This window comes from Etheostoma cragini, chromosome 7 (genome assembly GCF_013103735.1).
Source record: "Etheostoma cragini isolate CJK2018 chromosome 7, CSU_Ecrag_1.0, whole genome shotgun sequence".
NCBI lineage: Eukaryota > Metazoa > Chordata > Actinopteri > Perciformes > Percidae > Etheostoma > Etheostoma cragini.
In genome coordinates this window covers 16,425,579-16,446,877 of record NC_048413.1, presented here as the reverse complement: position 1 = coordinate 16,446,877, position 21,299 = coordinate 16,425,579, and the positions used below count along the sequence as shown (strand labels likewise).

Genomic DNA, 21,299 nt, shown 5'->3' with positions numbered 1-21,299 from the left:
TAACCTCAAAATCTCTCCTTCAGTAGCCTACCTTAATTACCTCAATCAATACTAATTCAAGATCAGGACAGTGACATATTTCTCCCTTTGTGTAAAGCGCCATCTAGCGGTCGCTCTCAAAACTACAATCACTCTAGTCTCGCGATGTTTCAGGCGGATATCTCGTGTTTCCGCCAGCCTTGTGGTTCTTTGCAGAAGGGCAAGAAGAGGCCGAAACAAGGGTGCCCTGTGTAGAAAGAACTCGACACTTCATCCTTCAAACATGTTGTCAAGGCTCGTTATTGTGTCAGGTATGCATTCCTTTTGCTTTTATTAAATAATTAAACTCCCCTAGCTCTGGCATAATCAAACTGTCAAGCAGGAGAAATTAAAGTTAATTTGAAGCTGAAGGGTAAAGTGAAGGCCGCACATTGAATGAGAGACATGCTAATGCTAGCTTTAAGTATCTAGCATAGGTACAAGCAAGGTATAGCTACGCTCTGAAACTGTCTATTGCTGATATATTTTATGTCAACTGTTTTTTTGTGACACTATTGACTGTGCTGCATTTCATGTTTTTCTAGAAGACATAACTACAGTTAAGTAAGAGGGCGATAGCTTATTGTAGCAAACAAACTACTTTAGCTAGCGTTAGCTCTGCACTCTGTAAATGTCACCTTTTGACAGCGTTGGTCGGTTTTGTGCTCTTTACGTTTGTAGTAAGGACAATTCCAAAGGCTTCACATAGCAAAACCAAAAATGTTTATTTAAATTTTTTCCCATATTCGTTTGAAGCCTGCTTAGTTGCTATCAGACATTTTTATTAGTTAATATTATGCTATCCTCAGGTATTGAAATGGCCTCATCCTCTAACGATCAGTTTCTGTTGACATGTCATTGTAATGACTTTTGTCATAATAAACACTTCGTTGCCAATTTATTAGTTCCACTTAGCTAATACATCAGTCCTGCAATATATCCAACCTCCATGAAGGTTATAATGGTAAGCTTTTAATTAAAACAGGTTTATAATCAAAAGATTTAACATAAATGAACTCATTCACACACACACACAAGCATTGGCTAATTGCAGCACTTTATTTAAATCTATTCTCCTATTTGCAGCCAGTGGCCTGAAAAGCAGCGGTCCCCTTGGAGCTGGGTATGTGTCTTTCAGAATTTATTTACTGTATTTGTTACTAACGCAATGATACATTTTGGCAATAACTAATCTAAACACTATATCCTAAAAATAAGCTATTAATAATGTCTCCCACAGTCTGGTCCAAGCGTCCCGCTCCCTGCACACATCGTCCCAGAGTCAGGCCCCTGTGCCCCCTCTGCCAGAGAAGGGAGGCAAAGTTCGTCATGGCATCTTCCCGGAGGAGATTTTTCAGCTCTTGTACCCAAAAACTGGAGTCACAGGTCAGTAACCAGAAATTAAGAGTCAGCTTTGGGTTTAGGGCTGCAGTTATTGATTATTTTAGTAGTTGAGTATTCTACCGGTTATTCCATCGATACTTAAACAAGTCAACTCAAATTTTTCAGTAAGGCATAGTATGTGCAAGATATAAATACTTTGTCCCACATTTAATTTGATAAAATCTGACATTTGACAGTAGCACATTGTGTGTGCGCACTCCTACTGTGCATATGGATATATGTATGGGTTATTTTTAGTGTGCTTTAAATGCTTTATATCTCAGAATTTTAAAATTTCATGAAAAAATAAGCTGCTGCATGAACACTATTTCATTTACAATGAAAAAAAAACAACTAAATTTGTCTTTTTCTCACTAGGACCCTACATGCTGGGCACTGGCCTCCTCCTCTACATGCTTTCCAAGGAAATCTATGTCATCAACCATGAGACCTTTGCTGCTGCCTCCATCGGTGCCGTCATCATCTATGGTGTCAAGAAATTTGGTCCAAGTGTTGCAGCTTTTGCTGACAAACTGAATGAGGTAGGCTGGCAACCATGCAGATTTGTATTTTCATCATTTCGGGTTAATAAATGGATAATTTCAGATTTCAGATCAAATAGTTTTTTGTTGTTTATTGTTAAAGCACTGCTCTCTGGGTGTTTGCAGGAGAAAGTGGCCAAGGCTCAGGAGGTCAAAGACCTTGCCATGGCCAGCCTGGCTCAGGCTATTGAGGATGAGAAGAAGGAACAGTGGAGAGCAGAGGGAAGATCAATGCTCTTCAATGCTAAGAGGGTAAGCAGCATAGACTGGTCCATTTTTATTTTATAATATATGAATTAGTCATAATATAGTGATTCATATTTAGAGTGCTCCTAAGTTTGCATACCCTGCATACATTTTGAAATTTTGGCAAATTTTAAAAAGGACTCATCATGTAAATTAACTGTCTTTGATTCAAGCATAGTAATCATATGAAGACATATCTTTTTACATAGTTGTTTCGCTGCTTTTTAAACAATAATTATAACAGAAAAAAAACAAATGGCCTGATCACATGTTTACATACACTTGAATGTTTGGCCTTGTTACGGGCACTCAAAGTGACACACAGGTGAACATGGCAATTAAAGGTTATTTCCCATGCCTGTGGCTTTGTAAATTGCAATTATTGTCTGTGTATAAATAGTCCATGAGTTTTTGAGCTCTCACGAGGATGCACTAAGCAGGCTAGATATTAAGCCATGGGGAGTAGAAAAGAACATTCGGGGGGGGGGGGGGGTGCGCTCTAAAGGCACAGGGAATGTTGTGAAGAATGATGGCAAGATGAATGCAGCATGTCATCAAAAAATACTGTCAGACAATTTGCATTCTTCTGCACGGAAGCTGCGCATGGGATGCTCTTGGACTTTCCAGCACGTGAATGACCCCAAGCACAAGGCCAAGTTGACCCACTAGTGGTTACAGTAGAAAAAGGTGAAGGTTCTGGGGTGGCCATCACAGTCTCATGACCTTAAGGTCATCGAGCCACTCTGGGGAGATCTGAAACGTACGGTTCATGCAAGACGAGCAAAGACTTTGTACGAACTGGAGGGATTTTGAGAATGGGCAGCTATACGACCCGCAAGAATCCGGGGCCTCATAGTCAACTATTCCAAAGACTGCACGCTGTCATTGATGTTAAAGGTGGCAATACACAGTATTAAGAACCAAGGTTATGTAGACTTTTGAAAAGTGGTTGGTTTATTTTTTTTCTTTGATGCCATGTTTTGTTTTATGATTGTGCCATTCTGTTAGGACCTACACTTCAATGTGAATCCTATAACAGATAAAAAACTTGTTTTGCCTCCTCACTCATGTTTTCTTTACACAAGAGATAGATAGATAGATAGATAGATAGATAGATAGATTGTAATAACCAATTCTTCAAGGGTATGCAAACCTTTGAGAACTGTACATACCAATCCATATTAATTGCTCAAAGCTTGCAGCATCATTGTGATCTGACATGTATCCCCCTCTGCTGGTAACAAGTAAAAATTGCAACATCACAAATTGGCCAAAGAAACTGCTACTATGAATGTGTGGAGCTGCAATACTACAAGAAAAACAAATCAATATATCCAAAATATAAGAGTCCATAAATGAAATGAGTCATAAATAAATGTCATTACAGTCAACACTGTATCACACCAGCCAACTGTCTCACTGAATTGCAGTGATGCATTCGCTATTCTCGATATATTTACTGTCTGTTTAAAATATACAGTTCATAATTAAATTCTTGCAACTACTCCAGCCACCAAAGTTGAGAAAAAGCCAGTTATATTAATGTTTTTCTTCTTTGCTTCAATAATGGCCTTGGACTTCCCTTTTACTCTCAGAACAATGTGGCCATGCTGTTGGAGACCAACTACAGAGAGAGGCTACACATGGTGACCAATGAGGTGAAGAGGCGCTTGGACTACCAGGTGGCTCTGCAGAACCTCCACACCCGGATGGAGCAGGAGCACATGGTCAACTGGGTGGAGAAGAGTGTTGTCAGCAGCATCACGCCACAGCAGGTCAGTCTTTTTGTGACAAACTGTCTGAAGCCTCAAGCTATATGATGCTTCTTAGTTTGGATGTTAACATACGTGAAAATAGAGTATACTGTTTCATTAGTTGTTAGGGAAATTAAGTTTAATTTGAAATTTACATTCCCTGCTTAAGTTAATGAACAATTTAGAAAAGTGCCACGTTTTCATGCTCGACAATTTCACTGTCAGGCCTGGATATCAAACCTCAATCCTGTTTTGTAAACTCCTGTAGGATAAACTGGGCTAACAGAACAAAAAGAATAGTTTTCTGACAAAATGATAAAAATCTGAATGATTATATAGAAAAGTAACACACACCAAGTTGTATGGTACACATAATGCTCCTTGATCATGTTCACAAATTCAGTTTAGAAGGGACCCCTTTAAATTGTCATGTTAGATTTGCTCAGACATTCCACATTCCACATTTACTATATATATATATATATATATATATATATAAAAAAAATCTTTTTTTTTTCTCAGTTTGAACAGTAAATGTTTGAGTTTGTTAAAAATGCAAACAGCCTATTGTTCCTTTTTCTTCACTTGTATATGTATGTATACTGTATAGGTATAACAATATACAAACTTGATTAATCCTGGTCATGCTTTGATTTGGGATTGAATTTGCCCGGTACCAATGCATTGATATATTGGAATTAAAAGCTATTCTAAGGATTTTGAACATTAGTCACTTTTTTTAAACCCACCGCTATTATTCTGAACATAACTGTTTTAAGTAGAGGTACCTTGCAGAAAACACTAAATTATCTATATTTAATCCATGAGGTGACATGGTTCTTAAAGAACCACAACCATAAAATGATCTTTATTGTGAATAAGTTATTAGGGTTTTCTTGATAAACTGTATTCCCTGTTCTTACTGTGTTGTACAGATATCAACAAGTGACGCTTTATATCTGTGTTTTTTTTTTTTTTAGGAGAAAGAGAGCATCGCCAAGTGCATCACAGACCTGAAGGTTCTGGCCAAGGCCACTCAGGCCAAAGCTACAGCCTAAACTGTCAAGTCTTCAGAGAAGACTTCTCTAATCCCCAACTCATGGTCCCAATAAGAGACATTAACTTTTATTTACAGAATAAACTATTTCTTCTTTAAAGACTGTCTCTGTCAGTATGTCATGGGTGTGTACAGTATTTACACGTCAGCTGATGGTAAAATAAATGGTTCTCTTATCCAACTTCAACTGGCTAGTTTGTGTTTTTGCAATTCAAGCATATGCGTATGTATTTTGTCGGTGACGTTGGGTGTGAATAAGGAAGATAATTACAGTCACCACCGTTTTATAGCCATGATAATAGATTAGGCTTGAGCTAGATAATTGTAAAAAGGGAAAAAAGCATCATCTGGAGCACTTAAGACCTTTGATCACTCTGGAGGAGATACTGTGAGGCATTCAAAACCTTTGGACTCATAACGAGCCACGGATACATTGCCTTTCCCCTTACCTCAAATGACAAATTGGGCCAAGCCTCTTGATGCGTCACGCCCTTCGGATCGTTGCACTTTGATCCTTGTGCCTGTGTGCAGGAAGTCAAGGAAATTGTCTCGGTAGTCTGCGAGAGGAGCAGATGCTTTCTGCTTGGTAAAAAATCTATTTAGAAAGGGAAGGATGACACTGGAGCAGAGCTGGCAGTAACAGGTAATGAATACATTACGTAAAGGTGATTTGATTAGAGGTTTTAATATAGGAGCTTGAATAACTGTGGCAATATGTCCTCCTCAGAAATGGAAATGTTTGTCTAGCAGAAAGTGGTGTGTTGACAGGAAACTCCTCTTGCAACCTACATTCAGTCCAGGAGGTATGTGACATGGATTTCAACCATAATGTGTGTACTTGTGTTTACATCTTGTTGCTGAACGGGAGCAGGTGTTTGGTTTTTGTGTTATGATTTCTGTCTGTTACAAAATACACTTTTATTGATCTACAATTTGTTTTGGTAAAGGAGGTAAAATTTCCAGGACAGATTAATCATTACTGATTCTGTTCATTGATGTGATTTTTAGTAGTTGAATGTGCATTCTTTGTGCTTTATATTTGCTTCTGCTTGCATTTTAGTTAATATTAAAGCAAAGCTATGCAACTTTTGCTGAATAGCACCCACTGTAGCCACGTGACAATCACAATGTAATGGTAAATAGTAAACTGTAGTGTAATCACAATCTATCTTAAGTTTTCTAACACTTATTTTTTTAAATGTAGGAATCAAATTACAAATATTCATTTATCACAGTCCGTAAATATAAAATTGTGCAAAAAAAGTACAAGTAGTAATAAAACAGACAAATACAAAAATAAATCTGTAAAGAAGCGACAGACTTGCAAACTTCATTAAATAATATTGACAGCAGGAGTTCTTAATTTAGTAACTGAGTAGATATCAGTTATTAAAATACATTTCTTATCTGATACCAATTTAAGAGACTCAAAGTACATGTCTGTTTCAATTTGGAATAGTTTAAAACATGGTGTTGATTTGTAAAACTTTGCTTTGTGAATATGGAACTTACCTAATAAGATAAAGAGACTTAAATATTACATAAATAGCTATCTCTACCGTCACAATAGGTAATGATTCCCTTCAAGTGTGATTGCATGTGTTGTTTTAGATACCATATCATTTTCCAAACTTTTGCAGAAAGTTGTAAAGAATGAACAGCCATAAAAAAAGGAGTGTTAACGATTCTTGTTCTGTCTTACAAAAGCTACAATAATCATCAATAGGCATTGATTTTCAGATAAACAGGTTTGTAGGATATATCTATATATATATATATATATATATATAGGGCAATATTTTCAAATGTAATTCCCTAACTTTGTTTGTGATACCATATCTAAAAGGAACAAGCCACGCCCTATGCTGGTTAAGATCAGTAAAATGACAATTCCAGAAGGATTTCCCACAAGGTGTTATTTTCTTCTTCGTTCGTCTAAATTTAAAAAGCATTGTCTAATGTGCCTATTAGTACATTTGCTGCTCATTATATCAATACCATTTATGTAAAGAGTAAAGTTAAAACCAGGAACTTAATTTAGTTTTTTATAACTTTTCATTTATTCTAATATGCCATTAGGTATAGATTTGAGTTATGTTATTTGAACGTTATCAGGAATGCCTTCTCTCGGAGATAGCTAAGGGCAAAAGCCACCATCAAACACAAGTCATACCGGACCCAGAAGGGACTGTAGCGTTGTGCTGTGAGAGCTGAACCTTAGGGAAGGGTTCATTTTATTGCTTGTGAATTCAACCTTTAACATGGTTTACTTTTAAGATGTCAAAATCTGTAATTATTCTGACTGAGTTAACAAATCCATTTGAGTGTGTTTATGCAACCGTATGTCCGTATGTGAGTAATTTTTGCAACTCATACCGTGTCAGATTACCAGCATGAGAAACTTCTTCTCTTACAGGTTGGAGTGCCTCTTAAGGAATTCTTACCAATCTGAAGCTTTAACTCTTCAACACACAAACTTCCAGAAAAAAAAAGACGTAGTTTGAGAATGTTTGGAAACAACGGACCTTTCTCATATTCCCCAAGGTCAGTACGTTTATTTCCCTTTCAGGTTAACAATTTACTAGAATTAATTTGTTGAAGCCTTTAAGTACCAGTTAGATTTTTTTTTTTACAACACTGTAAACACCAGCTTGAGCCTTTCCATGACACAACGCCACTGTGTTGTGGTTACAGTTCAGCTGGTGGTTTATCTTCCGATCACTGCTTTCTATACTGTACCTCAGGGGTTTCTCACAGGAGGACCTCCCTCAGCAGAGGCGAGCTTTTCAACAAGATGACTTCAAGGGTGCTCCACTGCAGGGAAACAACATGTCCAGACCCAGTGGAAAATCAATATACAGTATGCCCAGACATAAACAAACCTCATCTAATTATTACATTTTTCCGATTACAAAATGTCACACCTTTTTTTAATACAAATTTCTTCCCATCAGTGCAGAGAAAGGAGTACTCCGAGGTACTGAACAAACATCCTGACAACTTTCAAGTCAGAGTGGAGGTAAGTGATTGAGAAATCTGCACCAGCATGGACACGTAGTACAACTTTAACCTCTCTTCATCCATGACTTCTCCACATTGACTCCGCAGCACTTGTTCACCTGTGAGCTGGACGGCCAGGAAGTGAAGACGATTGACGACTGCTTGGCCAAGCTTAAGAGGCTGGATGCCAAAAGTCGCCTGTGGCCTCAGGAGATGATCATGGAGGTTCAGGGTGGATATCTTCTGCTCAGTGATATCGAGACCAAGGTTAGTAGCTACATAATTCAGAACATTTAAACAACGGCACATGGACGATTGTATGTGGACATCATAAAATTCCACCTTAATTGTCGAACATCTCATTCCAAGTGTTTGCTATGCTATGTTTATATTTAACATGAGACGTCTATAGCATCCCGGGTCGCAGCCTGTGAAAAATAACGTGTGTATCTGCCCCAGTGAACATATTTTGACTTGTCAGGGATAGAACAACAAATCCCTGGACTTAATTCCATCATTGACCCTCAGGTTTCTTTTGGTTGTTGAGTGAAGACCGAGATAGGTATTCGGCGTCTGAAATTTAGATTCATTAAAAAATAAGAACTAGAACTAGATAAAGGAATCTTTACTTGAGGGTCGTAGCTCCACTTTTGTCTCTTTGTAAATACTTTCAATATTATTAACTGTATTTCATGAACCTTTCATCATTGCACTTATTCTGTTCAATCTTGATTCTGTAGGCAGAGCTGGAGTCGCTGCCTTTGAGCTGCATCCTGCAAACCAAAGCTGTGCTGGATAGCTGTGCCTACAACTCTCTGCTGACAGTAACTGTGCAGCAACACAACAAGCACATCCCTCAGGTCTTCATGTTCCAGTGTGAGGAAACTGGGGTGAGTCACATTTCACTAGCACCCTCAGTGACCTCTTCACTGTATTTTTGACCTCCTGAAAGCCTCCAAAGAAGGGAGGCTCCAGAGAAGGGAGGATGTGATAGTCATTTTCAATTGTGAAAATCTTTGAAATCAAGGCCATTCCCTGAAACCATTATTTCGTAACAAGCGTGTTTGCTGGTGTCATGTAGGAGTTTGATATAAAGCGTGTCTGTTTTACCAGGCAGGGGTCGTCAAGAGTGATCTGGATAAGGCAGCGCAAAAAGGAGGTGACGTTGTGGAGCCACGCAGAGATCAGTCTGACATCAGGTACAATGTCACAGCACATGAATACAGTCTAAAGGGAGATAAAATCACGTTAATTGAAAAGAAATTGAGCCGTAAAATGCATTAACTGTCGTCTTTCGTGGATGATCTCAGGAGTAATCTTGAGAACATCATCGGGCAACATGTTCCAGGAGGTTTACGGCAGGCTGGGCCTCGTCCTGTGCAGCGAGAGAGGACCCCACCACCACCGGACCACCCGCCCCCACAGTGGAGGAGCAGAGAACCAGGTACGACTGGATTGCATCCATATGAAAAAAATCTTTCATCATGGAGGAGAACTCCTTTAAGGTTCCTCAAAGGTTAATGGATGCATTCTGTGGAAATAGAATGGGTTCACCAATAAACGATCCAGTAGGTTTTGTACTGTGTCAACATTGATGTTTGTCTCCAAAAATTATTTTTTCTTCTTTGTAGAAAATATGCCATCTCCACCCTTCTTGCCCCCACAAGAGGCAACAATGCACCATTCTGATCTTCATGAATCACAGAGTAGCCCAGATGTTGCTGAGCAAATGAACATGAAGAGGAACACAGTCAGTACTGTCAATTGAACCGTTTCCACAAATTATAAGTCACAGGTAGTGAATTATATCTGTTTGATGCGTGTGCTCCTTTTCACAGGACATTTTGAACCACGTTATAAACGATTTGGAGATCTTCATGGCCAAAGTGTCTGCTGCGGCAAATGCTTCTTCTCTACCACAAAAGGACAAGAGCAAGAACAAGCATGCGTTTGGGAAGAAAAAATCTAAGAAAAATGGTAATGTCCTTGTTCCAGTTTATCTTTCCAAGGGCAAATATAATTAAAGCAACAGTTTTAACCTTAATTAAAATAACGTTTTGTAATGTTTGCTCAAACTACTACATGAATCAGTTCATCTCTGAAAATCCTCAACAACAACAACCAATTGTAGTCGTGGAGGCTCTAACCTAGTATGCCTATTTGTTGCCTCATCTGTACTCAGAAAAATATTTTAATAGCTGTAAAATGAGAAAGTTTGTTCCGTGTGGTGGACAAAGCTTGCTTTTAATTGGGGAAGTGACCTCCTTAAAGGTGCTGACATGCTGATAGCACGTCTGATGCGTTTCCTTTTTCTCCTGCAGCACCAGCAGCAGCTGACAGTCTGCCACCCTGGGAGGAATACGTCTCCTGTCTTCAAAAGATCAAGTATGGATTCAATCTGCTGGTAAATACTTTAAATGCCTCCGCAGATAAACTGACCAGAGTGGTTTGGAAAGATTTTGGGTGAACTCTCTAACGTATTGACTGAAATACGTGATGGCTGCAGTGTGACCAAAAAGCTCTTTGTATTACAGGGCCAGCTGGACGGGACATTAACCAGCCCCACAGCTGCTGACTTTGTCCACATCTTCTTCACTAGTTTAGGCATGGTGAGCTCTTTTAAACTTATTTTTTTGCCTGCTACTTTCAAGGCACCAATTATTTACAGTGATTGTCACTCCACTAGGTGTGTTCATATTTTTCTTGACCTTGAAAGTTGATACTGCCTTCATTTTTCTACAGATACTGCCTCAGTATCCTGCGGACCTGCCCCCCACTGTGTTCTCCCCCCTGCTGACAGAGACGGCCCTTCGGCTGCTCACTCAGGTCGTCGACCCGGAGGAAGACCAGCTGTGGAGGTCTCTGGGAGACTGCTGGAACTTCCCCAGGTATGGCGGCCTTTATAACCCTCACACACTAAGCTTGTCACCTTCTCGTATATAGTCCTCGGATTGTAAGTTCACCTTTAAGTGCACAGACACCTGGGACGTAGTGTGTGCGTTTGCTGATATGAATATATAGTTCAGGGTTAATGCTGCATTCATGTTCTTTGGAAAACATGATAGACAGGAGTGTTTTATTATTAAACTAGCACTAATTTCAGTTTAAGATTGTACTTTTTGCTTGAGACGCTTGTTAACTAAAATGCTTTATTGATTAGTTATGAACCATTAATTAGACCAACTGGTGTTTAACTTCCCTCACTTACTTTGTCTTTTTATATCAGTAGTTCTTCAGTAACACCATTCTAATGGCTTGTTTGACCACCTTAATTGTAGTAACATTTACAACTGCATTATAGAGGATAAATATATAAATGTAGATGTTTTCACCTTCGTGCAACCCAGCTGTTTCTACATTTCCCGTCTTTATGCTAAGCTAATAATCTGCTGGCTCAAGCTTCATATTTACGTGGTATCGATATCCTCAGACTCTCTGCAAGAAAGCAAATAAGCAGGTTCCCTAAAATGTCGTACTAGTACTTTAATTTTATTTTACAAACTCATCATAAAGGGGACCTCATTAGAAAGTGGTACAAAAACATTTTATGAATAAAACATCTATAACTCCTAATGACATGTCAGGACCTGCCTTCTTACTGTGTTGTTTTTGTTGCTGTTGTTACATATGTCATACTTGAATGACCTAAAATCCATGACTCACAGATGTGTCTGAAAAAGCTCATTACTGTAGAAAACTTTTTCGTAAAATCAAGATGTCACTTCAGTAGGCCTGAAACAGTTATTACATAATTGTCAGTTTGTTTACATAGTTATGCTGTCTTTGTTTAACCGCAATTAATTGCTAACATTAGCCTCAGAGCTTATGGCCTTAAGGCCTTATGCACGTTCATAGTAACAAAGATTACAAGTTGGGCTACAGTTAGAAAGTAGTTTTAGGATAATAAAGAGGTGTATTTTACATTATAGGCAGTGGGCCTGTTTTTTTTATATTATCTGTGTTACATAATAACAGTGATATGACCACAACATGTATTCTAGGATTCATTCAAAACTTTAATTGATTTAAAATAAGTAATTAAATAATATATTTTATTTGAATAATTATACATTTTTTTAATTTAACTGAAAGAGACAATTATATAGTTAATCACAATTATTTCTGAGACAGTTAATTGTAAAGCAAAATTTGAAATTGTTCTACACTTCAGTATTAGATACTTCCTTTAGTTTTTAACTTGATTTAAGTTTCCTACCCTCCTGTCACATCATAGGTCCAGATGGCCGGACGACAATGTCCCACTTTACATCCCCGAGTTCTACGACGGCTGGCAGCCGCCTTCCCCCTCACACACGCCTTCCCCACTCCTTAGTCGGGACGGTCCGATGAGGAAGAGCCAGAGTTTACCAGCCGGCCCCCGTAAAACACCCCTGTACATGCGGGTCATTTACAACTTTGTGGCCAGGAATAACCGAGAGCTGAGCATTATGAAGGGAGATGTTGTACAGGTGAGATGAAAACATGGTCAGTGGAGTTGGATATTGTTTTTGACTGTCAAAACTGACAGCATCTCCATCATGGCATAGTTATCATTGTCCATTTGACTGTCGTTCAAATCCCTGGTTTGCATTTTCTTGGGCATCGTAAACTTTAAATAATTAATTACAAAAATGCCAAAGAATTTTTTGGCTCTAAAAGAAAGACAAGACAGATGTAGTCACCAGTGTTGGAAGCAGTATTCATGATGTATGTTACTTAACTAAAAGTACTACTACCACATTGTGCACATACTCCACTACAAGTAAACGTCCCACATTCATAACCTGTTCAAAGTAAAAGTATGCTTATAAGTTTTCCTAGCAAAATGCACTTAAAGTATGAAAAGTAAAAGGGTTTACCTAGTATATACAGTGGGGAGAACAGTATTTAAACAGCTAATTTGCAGGTTTTCCTACTTACAAAGCATGTAGAGGTCTGTAATTTTTTATCATAGATACACTTCAACTGTGAGAGACGGAATCTAAAACAAACATCCAGAAAATCACATTGTATGATTTTTTAAATAATTTGCATTTTGTTGCATGACATAAGTATTTGATGCATCAGAAAAGCAGAACTTAATATTTGGTACAGAAACCATTGTTTGCAGTTACAGAGATCATTCAAACCTTCTCCAGATCCTTCAGGTTTTGGGGCTGTCGCTGGGCAATACGGACTTTCAGCTCCCTCCATAGATTTTCTATTGGATTCAGGTCTGGAGACTTTTAAAAAGTTTAAAAAGACTTTCAAAAATTATACAATGCGATTTTCTGAATTTTTGTTTTAGATTCCGTCTCTCACAGAAGTGTACCTATGATAAAAATTGTACAAACGCAAGCCATAGACCTCAATGAATAATAAATAAATAATTGCCTGACATTATTGTAACTATAAAACTAACCACTGGCTGATAACAGTGCAATTACTGTCTATACTTTACGTTTCCAGTTGATAAGAGTTGCATTTCATGACTGGCTGGAAAATTAAAAGAAAACAAGGGGTTGTAATTCTGCACCAAGGCTGAATTTTGGGAAAGACTCAAAGAGCACCATGTCACGGGACCTTTAAGAAAGATGTTTAAAAGTTCACGTTATACTTGTTAAGTACTTATTTAATTCTTCATGAAGCTATTTGTATATATACAGCGGTCACAATCATTCCTACCATTATCGACATTCAGGTGCTTGAGGTTTTTTGTTCTTTGGGCTTTTTAAGGTGGTTCAAAAATCCAAGCAATGGTGGCTTGTTCGTAACGCTCTCAATGAGGAAGGCAACGTTCCTCAGAATGTTCTGGAGCATATGGAGAGCGATGGGCCCGTGGAAGATCTACCGGTAAGTGACACATAGCTCTGCTGAATAACCCCTCAACATTTCACATGAGATATTTTATTCTCTTCACTCTCCCTCATAGAGGAACACTCCTGGTCCTGTGACTCTGGACATGTCTTCCCCACCTGCGGAGGTTAAAGCATGGCTGGAGTACAAAGGTTTCTCCAAAATGTGAGTAAAATAATGTACAGAGGGACTGGGAGCTATGCTGTACAATGCTGGTACTCTAAATAAGACTTGTATTGCATGATTAAGTCAGATATTGTTTGTTTAATGCCTTGTTGTGTACAGCACTGTGACCAGCCTCGGGGTGCTGACTGGTAAACTGCTTCTGGGGATGACCAAGGATGAGATTAGGACTGTGTGTCCTGAGGAAGGAGGCAAGGTCTTCTTCCAGCTTCAGGCCATTAAATCAGCCATTGCCGTAAGTAATGCCATGTGATATGCACACACTAAGGGCAGAAACAGGGTCCACCAAGTACATAAACACTTTAAACTACACAAGATTGATTTTACGCTGTGTTGCGTTTTGGAATGTGTAACCTAAAAATCGTAATGCAGTCTGAGAATTGCTGCTATAGTGTGAAATGAGAAAGCTGACCCTTTCTGTTTGGGTTCACTTCTTCTCAAAATAACGACTGACCAGTTTGACAAAGCTCTAGCAGAACATGTCCGTATGCGTCGACATTTTTATGACACATATCCAATCCTCCGTTTTCGTTTTTTTGTCCTTCTGTGCAGTAAGCACAGCAGTTTGTTTACCACTGTGGTCATAGAAACGCTCTAATAAGTTCTATGTATGTTGCACTCTCGAGGATTGAAATTTACCTGCAAGAGCGCATGTTCAGTCGTTGTGGAAAATGTTTCAGCCCAACTTCAAACTGCCGCACATACATAATGGTTCATCCTGTTCCTTACAGCTCGCCAGTGAACCATCGGGCCGGTACAACGGCCACTACTAATGTCCTGCTTCACTTTGGGTTTTCATCTACAGATCATCTGGCATTATTTTCTAATTCATCCTCTTGTCATAAATTTGTTGCTTTAGGGAAAGCATTTTACTAAATGAAACTTGACATGTTATACTTTGTGTAATGTATCATCGGCAGCAATAATTGTGGGTAATTAAAATAAATGTTTACTTAATTCTCTTATGTGCTTTGTTATTCTAAGTAAATTTTTTAACTGATTGTATGTTACTATGTAGACATTTGTTCAATCCATCCCCATTTTTTACTTGCATTAACTTATACCATCTATAATATATTTCCATTACATACATGTATTGTACAGAAAGTGATGTTGAAATTGAGTCAAACGAAAATAAGTCGGTACAAGATTTATTTTAATTTGTCCAAAATAAATCTTTCAAATGTGACAAGTAATTTAAGTGCTTTAATTCAAATGAAAGTTTCTACTTATCTTTATAAGATCAATCAAAACCTGGATCTTTCTTTACAAAATTCTGACTGAACAGATTTTTTTTTTTAGAACTGGCCCATACATATTTGGAAAACTAGAACATGATTAAAGGGCATGAAATCTATAGCAACAGCTAGTAAACTGCTTATAAAAAGACATACTAAAGATAAAACTACAATCTCATCTCTAGTCTGGAATTTACAAATAGTTGAGTCAGTGGCACTTAGGAACTTTTCTTCTTTGCATTATTTCTCTTTGTTGTTTCCCCACTTGGCCATCTTGTTGTTGACAGGAGTCTTCATGAATCTATCTGACTTCATGTAGGCAGCAATCTTTTCCAGAGCCTATGATAAAACAAGCCAATCAAAAATTACTTTGCAAGACCAGCACAGAAGCAACTCCACAATCACTACAAAAGGTGCTAATGTGCGGGACATTTTATTTTCCTGACTGTTTAACAGTTGAGGGTTCTCACCTCAAAACGGACTAAAAGATCTTTGAGGTTCTTGAAGTCATCCAGGCACTTAGGATGAAACATCCTGTGTTGATCCAACAGCTCGTACATGATGAAGTCCACAAAAGTGATCTGTTGTAAAGAAACGTGATGTTAAAAAACATGTTGAAAGCGAGAAACAGCCCAAACTAACCTTCAAAAGTAGCACTAATCAACAGTTGTTTTAGACCAATCAGTCAAAGCGAACCAAAATGTGGGACTTCAGCACATATTTAATATGAGATCATTCTGAGGTCACGGATTTACAAATATGGTGCTAAAATCTGTATTCAAGACACGGAAGCCCGGGGTGTGTCGTACGGAGGGTAGGTAGGCAAGACGTGGCAAAAGAAATTGTGCATATGAAAAACATGCAATGCAACTAAATTAACATTGTTCAACATATAGCCTAGCTTTTGTAGAAAATATTCAGATGTAACCCTAATGTAATCATGTCAGGTCACAATTCCATCAAAAGTATTTTTTGTATTTGAAGTACTGAATTAGAAAATGTTGATGCAGTTGGCAAAATTTAATTAAAATGATTTGCAAACAAGTTTTTACGCTCTTGAGGTGGTTTTTGCCCTTTCCCCCCCAAAAATAGTAGAAGAAAAACAAAAGTTAATGCTGATAATAGGAGAAGGAAACAGCGGTGAACAGTTGTCTTGCCGACACCAAATGTTTCTGCCACACACACACACACACACCTGTGATCTGCACGGGTGGCCACCTCAGGTAGTACAATGCTACCTCTCTCCATTTAGCCAAAAAACTTCTAAACGCTCTGATTTAGCAAGCCGGTTTGCAATGTACAACTATTCATAACGTCAACTTGTGACAAATCTACGCGTTGCGTAGTCTAGTTTATTTGCGGTTAACACTTCTAATTTGCATTTTCTTTTATTGCGACATTTTAAAAGTTTGCTTAAAATTATATGGAAACATGACTATAGGGAACTTTAATTTATTGACATTTTTACCAGTATCAGTTCCCTTTATTTTGCAAATTAAATTACATAATGTCGTTACATGCAAGGAAATACTCCCCAACACTGGTTGTAGTGTAAAAAAACAACTGAGTAATGAAAATTTAAGGACGACTGTGCTTAACATATGAAGCCTCCCAAGGGCTGACACACCTTGTCACCAGCGAACCACTTCCTGTCTCCCAAGAAATCTGAGAACTGCTTTAGTACGCCTGGCAGCATCTCAAGGTACCCTGGCTTCATCTTGTCCTGATGTCAGAGAGGTGATGTTGGCTTTAGTGAAGATTCAGGCATGACAGGACACATTCAATGTTCTTAATATTTTACTGTAGTACTCACAAAGTCAGTGTAGCACAGCCTCACAAAGCCGTTTCTGAAGTCCATTGACTGGTTCTCCAAGAGGTCCACACGGACCTTCTCATCCTCTGTCTCTCCACCTGGGATCAGATCAGATTTAGTAACACTCTGGGATATTACTATATACAGTGTGTGTGTGTGTGTGTGTGTATATGTATGTATATAACACACACACACACACGCGCACACACACATGCACGGTTCCCAAAGATTGGGTTGAAAGATTCCCAATGTAGGAATAAAAAATTGGATTTACTAAAACTTTGCCTCTTTTGAACAAATTATTTATTTGTGGAATAAACAATACTTACACAAGTTGTGCTTACGAGCAATGTATCTCATGATAGCATTGCTCTGAACTAGCTTCCTGTCCCCATCCTCCAAGTAGGGCAGCTGTGGTGAGATGTTACACAATGCCATTATTTGTTGACGTTTTAAACCAGCTTTACACTTCAATTAATACTCACGAGTTAAACTCACTTACATTGGGGAAGTCCATTCCAAGAGTTGGTTTTTCATCAAACCAGCAGCTCTTATCGTAGTCAGGAGCTGTGCAAAAGAAATGTGGATCAGATGAATAAGTAGGTATGTTGTACGGACACTTAAGCCACTTCTTAGGTGAAAAATCCCAACTGTGGATCTGCTGATTGAATTGGTGAGTTACCTTCACCACAGACGTAAAACTTGTCCTCATACTTGGTGCCGGTGTACTCCAGCAGCAGGCGGATAGGCTGGGCGAGCTGGACAAGTGTCCAAAAATCAGAATATGTCATGTTAATTGTTAAAGGGCTACAATGGATACAAGTTTTTACATTACATGTCATTGGGCTGATGCTTTTAGCCAAAGTGATTATCAAGTAAGTGCTTTTAACCTCCAAAGGTCAGGTCCAAAGACAACAAGTAGTTAGTGCAAGTACATTAGCTTTAAATAAGCAAAACTACAAAGAGCCATATGAAAGTGCAGCTGATTTTGAGATCAGGGCTCTTTGGGGGCCATGCCATCACTTCCACGACATTTTGTTCTTCTTTACACTGGGAACACCATTAATCCTGACCAAATATCCAACTACATGCGCAGAAATGCAGCCCAAACAAACTGCCTTCTGCTCCAGCCAACTATTTCATTTTGACTTATCAGAGCACCTGCTGCCATTTTTCTGCACCCAGTTCCGTTTTTTGTGCATAGTTGAGTTGCGTGGCCTTTTTTTTGGGCTGCAACTCTTCCATGAAGACCAGTTCTGAAAAGACTTCCCCAGACAGTAGATGGGTGTACCTGGGTCCCACTGGTTTCTGCCAGTTGTGAGCTGATGTCACTGCTGTCCAATCCTCCAATTTCAAACAAAAATAAGCTTGATGTGCTTTTCATCTCAAGTTTCCTTGGCTGACCACAGCACCCATGATCCTCAACGTTGCCCGACATTTTGCAAGTCTATCTTCAAGAATTGATGTTGGTTTGAAGGCAAAGGGTATTAATTGACTGATTCGATTTTTCTTTTGTTCGTTCACTTTGCATTTTGTAAATTGATAAAAATAAACAATTTGTATTTTTGACAGCACTCTTAGTTTTTCCACACCTGCCTAAGACTTGTGCATACTAATTGATGTTTTTTGCAACTGCACTTGGGGACACATTCAAAGTTTTAGCAATTTTCCGGATTGACTAACCTTCATTTCTTAAAACAATCCACCATTTAGGAGCCAGGACAGCAAACAATTTGGATTTTGTTGAGTGATTAACTGTTCCTTGCTGTGAGGAGGCAGCAAGCAGGTTAGCTGATGCAGAGCGGAGTGGGTGGGTTGGGGTATAAGGTACTACCATGTCCTGGATGTAAACTGGGGCGGATCCATTTGTGTGCATCTGCGTGCAAGTACTAGTGCCTTGAAGCGGATACCGGCAGCAATTGGTAACCAGTGAAAAGACCGGAGGAGCGGTGTAGCGTGGGAGAACGGGGGGGGGGGGGGTTAAAAACAAGTTAAGCTGCTGCATACTAAAGGAGCTGCAGGCCAGCAAGCCAATGTAGACGTGAGATGACTAGAGCCTGAATCTGAGACGCTTTCAGCGTTAGAAGGGGTACGGATCCATCTGACGTTATGCAGCATGAATCTACACAATCAGGTAGTTGCAGCAAAGTTGGCAGTGACGGCGAGTTGGTCGTTTAGTGTCACATCCAGGTTTCTAGCAGTCTGGGTGGGGACTACCACAGAATTGTGAATTGTTATATTGTTGCATCGTCAGGTCCTGTGTAGGAGAGCACTTCCCAAGTCAGGACGTTTTTAATCCTTTGATTAAACTTATGTTAACCAACCACTGTACTGATTATGTGCATTTTTTGTATGCTTTTTTATGCCTTTAATATGACTGGGAGCAACTGTAACTGAACAATTTCATGAGGGGATCACTGAAGTATTTGTGTCATGAACAATCACAAATAAGGGATTTATCAGGTCAACCAGGTTTATCAGATTCTAAAAATGTTAAATTTTACTGTTTGATAAATTTTTAACCACTTAAGTTTTTAGTTTATACTAATTATCCACAACAAATTAATGTCATATTAGGCAGATTAATCAAAAATGATTTAAATGAATTCAAATGAGTTGGCACTCTAAAGCATATCGGTCCCTATGTTCTGGCAATTTTAGCAGCTGTTTGAAATACTGTTGTTGATTTTTGCCCCTAGCTAGCAGCAACTACGAACAAAAGCCCGTTTATTGGTCCTTTAAAAAAAATATACTTACGTTACCATCCGTTAAATTTTACTGATAACAATGCTAAACCTGAGTAATGTTGGAATAAAATGTATTCATATCATGTGTGCTCATAAACGTCATTATATTCACAGAGTGTACTATATTAATCATGTGTGTTACATTCATTATATTTTGAGCTAAAGAGCAAAAGCATTACACATAGTCTGCTTGGTTTCAGTGTGATAGTTCATAAGTTTACTGTGACCTTTTTGATAAGTTGTTTTGGTACAATGTGTCCAACCATAGCTCTACCGAGTGAGTTTAATTCTGAAAAGCAGGGCCAAGGGTGGTTAGGGACATGTCCTCTGTTTGGGTTAAGATCCTCTCCAGTAGCAGTCTGAGACCTGTTATCTATTTTGCAGGCCGAGCTCTGCTAGGCACTACCTTCTGAAGACAAAACACAGCGCACAAACATGTCACGTGGTAGCAAATGAACCGCCCCTGTGCACAAAAGATCATGCAGAAAGGAAAAAGAGTTAGACAAACTTAGGGAGAGCTATGGATGCATATTCTCTGTAACCTTGTCTCTGGAATATGTTCTATTGTAATAAACGTTCTTTTATCCAACCTGCGGACTCTAACCCTTCTAGGGTTTCCTTTCTTTCAGTAAACGCCGGATAATTTGCTAACGCTACTTCTAATTTGAAATCATACAGGTTAGCTAACATCAACGTAGAAGCAACAGTAACAGAAGCAACGGTTAAGTCAAATGTGAGGTTGATAACATTTTGATGATGTGCACCATGATGAGCACAAGGAGCCAGGCCCGGGGGCGATTTATTTCACGGAGCAAGACTCTGCTTATAGTTCTTATACGTTACATAGCGTTAGTACATTTGAAATGTCAGTAGCTAGGCCTGCTAATTAGTAAATTTGCTAGATACAAAGAGTTTGAGTTTGTCACGGTGTGTGTTTTAAACCGGGGTCTGGTGGATCTTTTCCAGCGGCAGCCGTTAACGATAACATCAACAGCGCTGCAAACAACAGAAGCTCAGTTAACGTTACTTTACTAACAAGGAAGACGGTTCAACTCACCCCACGGATATCCCAGTAAGCCAGTTTCATGGTCATTTTGGTTCACTTTCCGAGAAAAACTGTGGCTGCCTGTTGGCGACTTCAACAGCTCTGTTCTAAGGTAGTAGCTAGCTAGTGAGGTGGTTTCTTTCTGCAGCCTATGAGGTTCCGCGAGCCTTGGAGGTGGGCGGGATAAACCCATAGGCGGGATAAACCCATAGGCGGGATAAACCCATAGACAGATCTACAGACATAACATTAACATAGTTAACCGTTTCTTTTTGTTTGCATAAATACTTTTCAAGGTGTGTGGGTATAATGACGATCGAGAGCTCTGCTTCATTCATTCATCCATCCGGTCTAACAGATGTAACGTTAAACCTTTTATTGTTTGTAAAGCGTCCTTGAGTGTTAGAAAGGCGCTGTTAAATAAAATGTATTGTGTAT

The 21,299-nt window shown here is 38.9% G+C and overlaps 3 protein-coding genes across 4 annotated transcripts; 2 read left to right on the top strand and 1 right to left on the bottom strand.

Annotated features, from left to right (window-relative positions):
* The first annotated feature begins 32 nt into the window (after window positions 1–32).
* Window positions 33–5,187, top strand: atp5pb (ATP synthase peripheral stalk-membrane subunit b). Its single transcript, XM_034876907.1, has 7 exons — window positions 33–290; window positions 1,105–1,141; window positions 1,259–1,404; window positions 1,780–1,943; window positions 2,070–2,195; window positions 3,785–3,964; window positions 4,924–5,187. Exons 1-7 carry the CDS (start codon window positions 263–265, stop codon window positions 4,999–5,001), a joined length of 759 nt encoding a protein of 252 aa, XP_034732798.1. The 5' UTR covers window positions 33–262; the 3' UTR covers window positions 5,002–5,187.
* A 346-nt stretch (window positions 5,188–5,533) lies between these two features.
* Window positions 5,534–14,949, top strand: eps8l3b (EPS8-like 3b). Of its 2 annotated transcripts, none has more exons than XM_034876904.1 (18): window positions 5,534–5,643; window positions 7,417–7,544; window positions 7,745–7,860; window positions 7,955–8,019; window positions 8,109–8,267; window positions 8,741–8,890; window positions 9,114–9,199; window positions 9,311–9,444; window positions 9,632–9,750; window positions 9,839–9,977; window positions 10,322–10,404; window positions 10,535–10,609; window positions 10,743–10,888; window positions 12,235–12,469; window positions 13,716–13,832; window positions 13,912–14,000; window positions 14,121–14,253; window positions 14,750–14,949. In XM_034876904.1, the coding sequence occupies exons 2-18, from the start codon at window positions 7,507–7,509 to the stop codon at window positions 14,789–14,791; spliced, it is 1,926 nt and encodes a 641-aa protein (XP_034732795.1). In that variant the 5' UTR covers window positions 5,534–5,643; window positions 7,417–7,506; the 3' UTR covers window positions 14,792–14,949. The 2 variants fall into 2 exon arrangements, with proteins under 2 accessions (XP_034732795.1, XP_034732796.1); XM_034876905.1 differs by lacking the exon at window positions 5,534–5,643 and adding an exon at window positions 5,745–5,803.
* A 204-nt stretch (window positions 14,950–15,153) lies between these two features.
* On the bottom strand, window positions 15,154–21,065 carry LOC117947726 (glutathione S-transferase Mu 3-like). Its single transcript, XM_034876908.1, has 8 exons — window positions 20,874–21,065; window positions 17,752–17,827; window positions 17,572–17,636; window positions 17,399–17,480; window positions 17,070–17,167; window positions 16,884–16,979; window positions 15,727–15,837; window positions 15,154–15,595 (listed from the first exon to the last, which is right to left on the bottom strand). The coding sequence occupies exons 1-8, from the start codon at window positions 20,907–20,909 to the stop codon at window positions 15,497–15,499; spliced, it is 663 nt and encodes a 220-aa protein (XP_034732799.1). The 5' UTR covers window positions 20,910–21,065; the 3' UTR covers window positions 15,154–15,496.
* Between the last annotated feature and the right edge of the window lie 234 nt (window positions 21,066–21,299).

Bases quoted from the DNA above. Each gene is read 5' to 3' on its own strand.
- eps8l3b (XM_034876904.1), top strand. From the start codon at position 7,507: ATGTTTGGAAACAACGGACCTTTCTCATATTCCCCAAG. The intron at 8,020-8,108 runs GTAAGTGATTGA...TTGACTCCGCAG, and splicing joins ACTTTCAAGTCAGAGTGGAG to CACTTGTTCACCTGTGAGCT. The intron at 9,200-9,310 runs GTACAATGTCAC...GGATGATCTCAG, and splicing joins AGAGATCAGTCTGACATCAG to GAGTAATCTTGAGAACATCA.
- atp5pb (XM_034876907.1), top strand. From the start codon at position 263: ATGTTGTCAAGGCTCGTTATTGTGTCAG. The intron at 1,142-1,258 runs GTATGTGTCTTT...TGTCTCCCACAG, and splicing joins AGCGGTCCCCTTGGAGCTGG to TCTGGTCCAAGCGTCCCGCT. The intron at 1,405-1,779 runs GTCAGTAACCAG...TTTTCTCACTAG, and splicing joins CCCAAAAACTGGAGTCACAG to GACCCTACATGCTGGGCACT.
- LOC117947726 (XM_034876908.1), bottom strand. From the start codon at position 20,909: ATGACCATGAAACTGGCTTACTGGGATATCCGTGGG. The intron at 17,168-17,398 runs GTAAGTATTGTT...ATCTGATCCCAG, and splicing joins TGCTCGTAAGCACAACTTGT to GTGGAGAGACAGAGGATGAG. The intron at 15,596-15,726 runs GTGAGAACCCTC...GTTTTATCATAG, and splicing joins ATCTTTTAGTCCGTTTTGAG to GCTCTGGAAAAGATTGCTGC.